Genomic DNA, 10,437 nt, shown 5'->3' with positions numbered 1-10,437 from the left:
TGTGTGTGTGTGTGTGTGTGTGTGTGTGTGTGTGTGTGTGTGTGTGTGTGTAGGGTAAATTATCTGTGTCAGAGATAGAAAAGATCCATGGACTATCCGAAAAACATTTCCACAGAGGACAGATTTGTCCTTGTTGTAAATGTTTTTAAAGGCGTTATCAATGACTTAATAAAAAAAAGGTATGTTTTGAAAAGATACAGAAGATGTTGTTTCTTGGGGAGTGGATGGTAATGGGCAAAAGCAGACTCCACTAAAGCATGAGTGGTGTTATTCAAGGCACGTTCATGATCCTGGTAATGCCTCGGCACTGACGCTTACACGCGTTCCTGACAGCGACCGTTCATGTGCACTGCGTTCGGAATCGAACTATTCGTCACCAACTGGGCATCTCTTATCAAATCTGGCCCAGTTGGCGAACAGAAGTAGAATCATCAGAAGGTCATGAGGTGTCGTTCACGAGAACTCTCCGACGTAGCGAAAATGTTTTCCCAATAATCCCCAGCGATCTGACCGCGCCATCATTCACTGGAAGTGTCGCTGAAGTCATCACAGGGTCAAAGGTCGCAGCAAAGTCTTGAGATTTGTCAAAATTAAATTAGCGCTTTATATATATATTTTATACATGAACCCTTTTATTCAGTCAAGACTATCCCTTAAATTAAATTAATTTCAATACAAATTGATACATTTTGTAAATTGTGTAAACATTTGCATTGGAAAAATGCAAAACCTCAGATCCGGTCCAGGTGATACATGCGTCCGTAGAGGCAGGCGGTGACCAGGCCGGCGGCCATGTTTGAGTGCGCCATGGTAACGGTGCCGTTGGGCTTTATGGCAAGGTGTCGGGGCTGCTCCAGCTTCACACCGCTGACCACCAGCGACGGGTAGATGTGCGGCGTCTCAAACCTCCCGCTCAACACGAAGTCCATCTTAGACTCGGCCTCCACCACTTCCTGTCCGCAGGACGGTGCCTCTGGGCCTGCACATCGGACCAGTGCACAAACCTTGAATTTGAGACAAGTAAAGAGATGTTACAATTTCACTTTTTATTTTCGGAAAATAACCCGAGTGATTTACCCGGAACCTTCAAGCAGTGAGTCAAACACCCCGACCGTTAAGACTGACTGGCTCTCTGCATTCAGAGTTTTTGGTCGTACCTGCAGGGCGTAGCGGCCATTGACGGTGTGCGTGCCGGCGAACGCCCCGAGCGCGTAGAGCTCGCCGCCCCCTGGCTGTGACCTCCGGTACTGCAGGTGGCAGCAGAGGGCGCCCTGGCAGACCCTCAGCTGTCCCTCTGCCGCCGGGAGCAGGGCGAATGTGAAGCGGTCATACATCATGGAGGCGTGAAAGGTGGGGGAGGAGGAGGTACCAGGGCAAGGAGAGGGAGATGGGGTTGAAGCCATGGAATCCAAACAGTTGTTCTCCTGCTTGCAGTGTCTGGACTCCACCACGGACCAAGAGGACCCATCTCCTCCGATGTCCTCCAGCTCTCCCCCAGCAGCCTCCGCCCCCGCTCCCGACCACAGGGGATCCAACACGGGCACCCGGGCCACCAGGAGCCGGCCTTCCTCGGGCTGGCCCTGGCACGCGTGGTGGTGGGCGAGGGCGGAGGCCGGGGTGAAGATGCCGCTTCCTGTCATGCCCAGCACATCACTGCGGATGTTGGCTGCCAGCACCGTGACGCCGGCGCCCAGGCTGAAGGCTCGCTGGAACTGGGCGGCGGCGAGCAGGGGCAGCTGGTTCATCCAGGCGGTGGGGTAGACCAGCTGGCGCACGCCCTGGGAGGGGAGGGAGGGTCGAAGGGGAAGAGATGAGGGAGATTGGGAGTTGGTTCGGAGGACATACATGCTTTTCGTGTGTCTTCCTTTACCCTCTCCACCAGCCGCACCGTGGGCTCGCGGAACATCAGATCGAAGCAAGTGAGGACGCCGAACCGCCCGGCGAAGGGCGTGTCGAAGGTGATCAATTCCGGGCTTGGGGGCACGTCAAAGGCCTTTTCAAAATAAAGGTTCTGCTTGTGGTAGCGTGCCACCAGCTGGCCGTCAGAACTGTTGTCATACGAGCAAATAAAGAAATCAACAGAATAAAATAAAAGTCTGACTATTAACACGCAATTTCCCCGTATCAGCAAATCCAACGACAGGAGGAGTTGAACCAACAACAGCACCTGAAAACCACGTCTGTGTTGAACTGCCAGCGGCCATCAGGGGGGCAGTTGGGGGGGTCCGTGCTTGCAGGGCACGGCTGCAGGCTGGCCATGTTGGCCACCAGGTAGAGGCTGTAGCAACGGGCCATACAGCTCAACCGCTGGAGCACCTGAGACACAGAGCCAATTCTTTATGATTTGATCCGAAGTAAAGATCCAAAGGTTAATTTTTAAATGAAGATAACGTGAGTGGTACGTCAGTGTTGTTGTATCTTTCCGGCTGGGTACAGGGGTTCCAGCTCTCAAGTTGGGGGTCAGGGATGGTCTCTAGGTAGCTGGATATGGAGGAGCGGCTGAAGTTGAAACCATGAATGCCGTCCTCTGGAAACACAAGGATCTGGACTCCCTGAAGAAATTGAAAAATACATTGTTTGTGTTGTGCTACGTTCAGTAAGTTTTATGTATTAGCTGGGGGTATGGTTTAATGCAGGGGTTTTCAAAGTATGAGAGAGTGAGGCCCCCTCAGAGAACAAATTTCAGCTGAGCCCCCCCCCCCCAATTTTTTTTTTTATAAATCCCTGTGTTTTGAAAGATCTTTTAATTATTATACACATTTTAAACATCTCTGATCATATTTTACACATTTTAAATATCTCTGATCATATTTTTGAAACACTTTAAAGTTATTTTTGAAACATTTTAAAGCTATTTTTGAAACATTTTAAACATATTTTTGAAACATTCTAATCATCTTTGTGCGGTTTTAATCACATTTCTTAACACATTTTAACATCTTTATCTTTGCTTAACTTTTTTTAAATACATTTGAACAGCTTAATCTGTAAACTGCCAGTTTAGCCTCCTTTTTAGCTCACCGCTACTTTAGTGGGAGCAATGAGTTTGCGTTTGACTTTGCGTCTTCGCGTTTTTTTCTGTTACTTTTTCTGGTTTATTTTTTCTCACGTCGCGCCCCCCCTGAAGAACTCTGGCGCCCCCCAGGGGAGGCGCGCCTCACAGTTTGATAACCACTGGTTTAATGGTTAATGTTTTGGTAGCAGGGGTTGTCTTGTCTATTTTAAAACCAAGTCATATCTGTTTGTAAGATTGTATGTATTGTGTTATAACCAGCTTTTATGCCTGCTACTTTTGTCTTGATGGGTTCTCACTTTCATTGGAAGTTTTGTTATGTTTGTGTTTGTTTTATGTGTGGAACTCAGGGAGACTAGTTGACTAGTGTTTTTGCCATGAATAAAAAAAGAAAAAGAAAATCCCCAAACAGTCGTCAAGAAAATTGTACATTTACGGACACTTTATTTCCAAGAGAAGCAATCACTACTTCGGTTAGGGTATGCAAACAATGGATTGTCTTTACTTGTTGAGATGCCCGCCTGGCCTGCTCCTCAAAGACGTCCAGGTTGGTCCTCATGTGTCGGAGCGCAGCGGCCCGCGTCCGGGCCAGGTGCGGCTCAGGGGTCAACACAACCCGGTGTTCATACACCGCCGCTATGTATGAATATCTACCCAGTCTCTCTACTTCATCGGGATTCAGACCAAACGACGACGGAAGGACGCAAATCAGAAAACAAAGAATTATCGAGAAACCTCTGATATCCATAGTTAACGCTGTAAGAGTCTCCATACGTTACTGTCCAACCAGGGACTCGTCCGCAATTGGAGGGATTGTGAGTTGAACATAATTTGATGAGTTGTGCAGACCAGCCGATCGTGTACTTTAGACCGTAATTAACGACACGCCCCCTTTACAGTGAGCTTCCCGAGCACCACCGACGTAACCAGGGTATCATTTCACAATATAGTTTATTCGTGTCTTGTGATCTTGCTGAGATCCGAGACACACAAAGTCTGCCATTGAAACGTTACATTTCAAGTAAAATACATTTTTCTCCCAATAATGGAGCCCAATGTGATGCATACGGAAGTGCGCCTTACGAAAGCATAATACGTGGAATCTTATTTTGAAAGAGGCAGATTGGAAGTTTAAAAAACACAACCCGGAACTGTTGTCTGAAAGGTGATCTGTAAACAATCCTCACACCCGTGCCCTACAGAACACGATTTCATTATTTTGTAAGTAATATCTTGACTTCATTGTCGGTGGCTGCACATATCTGTCGCGGAACACTTCGGACATCATATACGTCATCGTCCGAGTGCAGAAGCATCATCAGTCAGGGGGAATAGAGCCGAGTCCAGAAAAGGACAATGTCAACAGTAGCAGAACCAGCGCCGACAGTGGGAGCCGCTGCGGTCTCTAGTCCCGGGGAGAGGAATCCCAGCCCCAGGGAGCGGTTCCAGAGCTGCTGGAGCTGCCGGCTGCTGTCGGGCGGAGGTCTGATCGCCGGCGGGCTGTATGTGTTCCGGGCGGCTAAGAGCGTCATGCGGACAGGAGCCCCTCCGACCATCGGCCTGGCCATGCAGCTCACCTTCGCTGCTAGTAAGCTTTCCTTCGTGATTGTGCTTTATTGTGTAGATGATGAATGATATCCAGATTTAAATTCGGTACAAACGCTTGTTTTGCAGGTTTGGGAGCCTGGGGGATTGTTGTGATTGCTGACCCTGTAGGAAAAGCACAGAAGTCTTCGACAGATGAATGACATTATGAAACAAAACCATAATGTATATTTGACTATCATGTAGTCGAACCCGATTTGTCCTAATGCCACCTTTTGTATAAATTTAGGAACTTTATTTATCCTTCAAATGTTTATGTCAAATAAAAATGTCAGAAATCCAAATTAGTTCGCTGCAGTTATTTATTCGTTGTCAAGAATAATGTTAACGTTATTTAAATATTAACTTATTATTTACACTCAATATTGGTTAGGGTTAGATTTCGATTGTTTACAAATAGGGGCAACGAAGGTGAAATAGGTTATTCTAATAAACAATACTGGCGTTCATACAGCGCCAGCTGGTGGAGGCTCCTTGAATTGCCCCAACGTGATCAGAGAATGGTTTCCGGTGCTTTGGAGGCTACTCATATGTTTTCCTGCTGCAGTATATTGCGTCACAATTTCATGAGTACATTTTATCAAGGTATTTATTGTATGTGTCTCTTTCTGGATGTTACTAACACTATTTTACACTCTAATCAATATTCATATGAAGTAAACGTGGCGGTTGTGTAATATTCCCTATTATACCAGAGGGGTATTCCATCAACCAATCTAAAGGCAAAGCCGGGCTTATTTCGCCAAGCCTCGCTACTTTCAGCTAGAGTTGCGTTCCATTAACGTGGCTTAAGGGAATCTCCGCTAAGTAACCATGGCAATTTATCCAACCAAACTAACCTGGTCGGTACCAGGCTTACTTGAACAGTGTTTCAGATAAGTCCATCTGTCGGAAACAAGTGTACCATCAGAAGGTACGCCAAGCCTAGTCCTCACGATTTTGTCATAAATGTACATATATGAAGTATAAACAGCGTATAGTTTCACTAATGGTCTAAGATTCAATTATGCAAATAAAATAATTAAATTAATTGCTATCTATTGTTATCGTGGATATTTTCTCAACATTTTTTTATCTTAATCAATTTTGTGAACTAGCAGTTGGGTGAATGGTCTAGCATTTGCCCTGTGGTTCGGGTGAAGCGAGTTTGCGTCCTTAGTAGTGGTGTGGAAATTGCATTAAATGAAGGATACAATTTCGCACGTTGAGCACACAGTTGTGTGACTCGTTTATTTAGTTTTAGAAAACAGGAATCAAAACGTGCTGCAAGTGAACATATGCCGCATCGGGCTCCGCGTCATGAGAAGCTCGTAATCCTTAAAGGGACAGCGATCCCTGAAACACAGAGACAGTAAACGACATGCCTAACACAGTCTAAAGAACAACACATAACAAAATACTGTAGGTGAATTATGTTACACTCACTACAGTGGCTCATTTTTGTAATTTCCTTTATATCAGAGAAATTAGGCCTAACAATTGACTTTTTATATAATAAATATGTCTTACAATATCCCCAGAACCAAAATATAACTTGCAAAAAGGGATAGGGAACCAATCACAGAACGGGGAGGAACGGCAAGACGATGAGGACGTCTATGCAATACACCGAAGCTAGTAGTTTACGGATAGTGTTCTAACTGTGTGTTCACACCAAAAGCGAATTGAGCTGCCAAATCACCGGAAGTCATTCACTTTCTATGGGCAAGAGCGACCATAGCGACACAAGCGTCAAACGCTACCAGCGGCAAAAGGTGAGCGACCAGAGCGACCAAAAAAAGTTGAAGAGGGCTGAACTTTATGCAAATTAATATGACGCGTTTCAGCGGCAAAACACTGACAGCCAATCGGAATGTAGACGCTCTTTGCTTGCGTGGGTCCCAGGGAACACCGAACATCGGCACTTTGGTTCCTACCTACTTTTTTGGTCCCTACTGACTGTACAAAATGTCGACTGAAAAAATAATCGCGGCTGTAACTGGGCACCCGGTGTTGTACGATCCGAGCCCTTTTCATTTCAGAGATCGCAACAAAAAAGCTCTGGCCGGGGCGGAGGTGTCACGCGTGGTTGGTTGGTCTGGTGTGTGAGTTAATGAAACGTTTGAGATTATTGTAAAATAGGCGCGATACATGCCTGCTAACCGAGGTCCTAGCATACTAATCTTCCTTGTTTGAATGGGACAATATCGTTTTCAAATATCGAAAATACATACGTTGTGCAAAAGAATAATACGTTGTGCAAAGGAATAATGCATGCATAATAATGCAACAATAATGCAAATGAATAATGCACGGAACAAACGTGTCACTTCAATGCAGTTTAATAGAGGATAGTGTTGTTGAGATGTATGAGTGTGCCCTCAATTGTCACCATGGGTGTTGCATTCGATGGCAGCCAATGGGGTCCCTGGATGAGCATGTGACCTGAAGGAGTGTTCGTATACGCTGGTGTTCAATAAATGACTTAGTTCCAGTTAAACTGTACTGATGCCTCACTGTGTGATATTTTCCTCTATATATTAGTTCGGCCTAGCACTGGGTATACACGCCAGGACAGTGGGGCAAACCTCATCTGCTAACAGATAGACAGCTGACAAATGACCATTTAGCAGACGCTTTTATCCAAAGCGACTTACAATAAGTACATTTGTCATTAGAAGTGAAACAATATATCGCTGACAGTGACAGTGATAATGACAGCTGTGTTTTCTGTTTTGTGTTCAATAGTTAATGAGTGCAACATTGTTGGGAAAAACGGTCTGTCTAGTTACTGGACCAGATGAAATGAGACGGAGAGGTAATAAAGTCTATCGGCACGAGGACCTTGGATTTATTAAGTAAAGTGGCAACGGTTATACAGAGTCATAAGCGTGAGAAATCGAATATGTCTAAGTCCCTAATCAGCGCTGATGGTTCGTCCGGAGCTTCGCCTCCGTGGAAGGTCTGCTTCAGAAGAAGGTGAAGAGTCTCAGAGTGATACAGTCTTATGCTGTATCTCCTCGTGATGAGGTGTGTGCGTTTGAGATGTGTGTGGTTCTGTGTGTTTTTACTTGACCTTGGTTCCCAGGCACTAGTGTATGCATGTATATCTTCTTGTGTTCCTCCTTACGGGGGAGAGCTTCAGAGCATCACCTGTTGTGGTCCTCCCGTCCTTGAGGATGACTGGTGCATTGTCTGAGTGTCTACCATCTGCCGGGAGGAGAAATGGGGCCCTGGCTCCGGCCCTGACCTGACTATATTCTCATGTATGTGTTATGTGTTAAAAGTTGACTATATTATAAGGTGACTGCCATGTGATGTGCTCATTAAGCTAGGGTAGGAGTTAGCTATATTTATAATGTACATGTGATGTGCTCAGCAGGTTATTTTGCCCCAACATATCCCCCTCAAGTCGTCGCAAGACGACTTTTACTCATTAGGGGTACGAGGGATAGGACTCCAGCGCGGGACTACCATCATAACATTAGTAAACAATAACAATATAAATGCAACAATCACACAAATACACTAACGATCACAGGAAAGAAATGTAACCACGAAACGTGTCCCTAAATAATAGCGAAGATATGAGGCAGATAGCGAATGGCAATCCCCCTCAACCCATCCCCAGAGGACCACACACTAAGGATGTGAGGAGGAGTTGACTGGTCGTGTTACAACAAGCAATCACACGCATGGGGCATCCAGGGTAGGCCCGGGGCACGGGAACAACTGAAACCATGGAATAGTCCTGAGCGTCATCATGGGCAGGTGGTCGCAACGCGCCACCTGAGCATTAGACCCTTTTATTCAACTGCGCTCAGGACCTCGTCTGATAAACGGGCAATCAAGGCCCCTGGAATCTCGCCCGTGTGAATCCCCGAGCTCCATCTAGTGGGACAGCGATATAAACAACAACATTTACGTTCCCGGCGTCGGTTGCGTAGACGCGGGCATAGATATGGGAGCGGCTAAAAACAGTGAAGCGTACAGAAGCGAATACAGCCAGGGGTGCCCTCAAGCCGTAAGGGAGCGGGCCGCAGCCCCTGGTACCGGTACGCAGATCCCTGGTCCGGGCGTCGTGGGTGCTTCAGGTGGGAGGGGGGGTGATGCCGTTGGCGGGGATGGGAATGGGGCAGCCCACCTGGAGAGGTTACTAGCACGTCACAGGCGGGGGGGGGAAGAGGGAAGGGGTGTTGCGGTGGGGTGTCAGCCGACGGTGATGGAAACAGGACGCCGGGGCCGTGCATCTGGAGAGGCCACTCGCACTCACGGGTAGATGTCCGGCTCGGCGGGGACACAGTCGTCGGCGGGGGCTGGGAGTGTCTCTTCGGAGGCGTAGGTTGGGAGTGTGTAGGGGAGCTCGTCCTCAAAGTCAGAGGCTGCAGGGCGAGGGAGGGTCCCTTGGAGGTCTGGTCGTGCTCGGAGTTCCGACAGGATGCGAGGCGCGCAGTTGTGGGGGGTGCCGTCTGTGTCTGCGGGATACTCTCCGGTCATATTTACTCCTTTTGTTGAGTAGCTCACCGAGGGATCTGTCAGGGCCTCGGTCAACCGGATCTGGGTAATGGCAGCCGACAGGGTGAAGAGTGAGCTCTCCACTGCAGCCTTGACTCCGTGAGTGGTGTGCACTACCGTGGGGTTGTTCATGGTGAGGAACTGTGTCTTCCGTAGGGCGATGGCGATGGCCATGAGATGTCTGGCACAGTGAGGGAGTCCTAGGTCCGGAGTGGGTAGGGCCGAGCTGTGATAGTGGAGGATCCTTCGGGTGCCGGGCTTTGCCTGCCAGAGGGTGGCCGCTACATTTCCGTTCCTCTGTGTGACGTCCAGATGGAAGGGGGCCGTATAGTCGGGGGCTTGGAGGGTGGCGGCTGAGTGGAGGGCCTGTTTCAGCTGATGGAAGGCGGTGTCTTTTCCTGAGTCCCACTCCAGCGGGGCCCGTAGGTTTCGGGCCCCGGCTGTGGTGACCATCTGGCGGAGTTCGGACGTTCGCTCTGTGAATTCCGGGAGGTACTGGCGGCTGTAGTTGCACAGGCCCAGGAAGGCCAACATTTGGCGAACCGTGGCGGGTTTTGGGTAATTCAGGATGGTTTCTCGGGTATCCTGGGTCATGTCTCTGGTATCTTCTCCGATCAGCCTCCCCAGGAATTTCACCCTGGGCCGGACAGCCTGTAGTTTGGGCCGCTTGACCTTGTACCCTGCTTTCCCTAGGGTTTCGAGCAGGGTCTTGGTAGCATCCACACAGGTTTGTCTGGTAGGCGCGGCGAGCAGGATGTCGTCTACATATTGAACCATAACCACTCCGTCGGGAAGTACAGTGTCCTTGAGGTCCTTCCGCACACAGTCGTTGAATATGGTGGGGGTCGATCGGTACCCCTGTGGCATTCGGGTGTAGGTGAGTTTTTCTCCCCTCCAGGTAAAAGAGAAGATGTCTTGTGAGTCTTTGTTCAGGGGGATGCAGAAGAAGGCGTTGGCCAGGTCTATTGCAGAGAACCAGAGGTGGTCGGGGTTAACCACGTGGAGCGCCACCTGCGGGTTTGGCACCCTCTCGGGGGTCCTTCCGTGGCGTCGTTTATTAGGCGGAGATCATGGGCCATCCTCCACGTGAGTCCGTCCGCCTTCTTCACTGGGAGAATCGGGGTGTTCCAAAGGGACTGAGAGGGCCGGAGCACTCCTACCTCTTTGAGTCCCTGTATGGTGGCAGTGATCCCTGCTTCTGCCTCGGGTCTAACCTTGTATTGGGGCTGATGAATCGGGGTTTGATCGGGTTTGAGAGGTATTTGGATGTTGTGTTGGGGGGTAAACCCCATGTCGTAGGCGCCGGTGGCCCAGAGATTCTGAGG

General features: G+C 48.5%; 1 protein-coding gene across 1 annotated transcript; it reads right to left on the bottom strand.

The window, feature by feature from the left end:
• Positions 1-629: 629 nt before the first annotated feature.
• Positions 630-3,833, bottom strand: btd (biotinidase). The gene is made up of 6 exons (XM_079749968.1): positions 3,519-3,833; positions 2,403-2,552; positions 2,168-2,316; positions 1,871-2,048; positions 1,158-1,778; positions 630-1,004 (listed from the first exon to the last, which is right to left on the bottom strand). The coding sequence occupies exons 1-6, from the start codon at positions 3,783-3,785 to the stop codon at positions 732-734; spliced, it is 1,638 nt and encodes a 545-aa protein (XP_079606094.1). The 5' UTR covers positions 3,786-3,833; the 3' UTR covers positions 630-731.
• Between the last annotated feature and the right edge of the window lie 6,604 nt (positions 3,834-10,437).

The sequence above is a fragment of the Pollachius pollachius genome (assembly GCF_949987615.1).
Source record: "Pollachius pollachius genome assembly, chromosome: 13".
NCBI classification, from domain to species: domain Eukaryota; kingdom Metazoa; phylum Chordata; class Actinopteri; order Gadiformes; family Gadidae; genus Pollachius; species Pollachius pollachius.
This window is presented reverse-complemented; position numbering and strand designations above follow the sequence as displayed.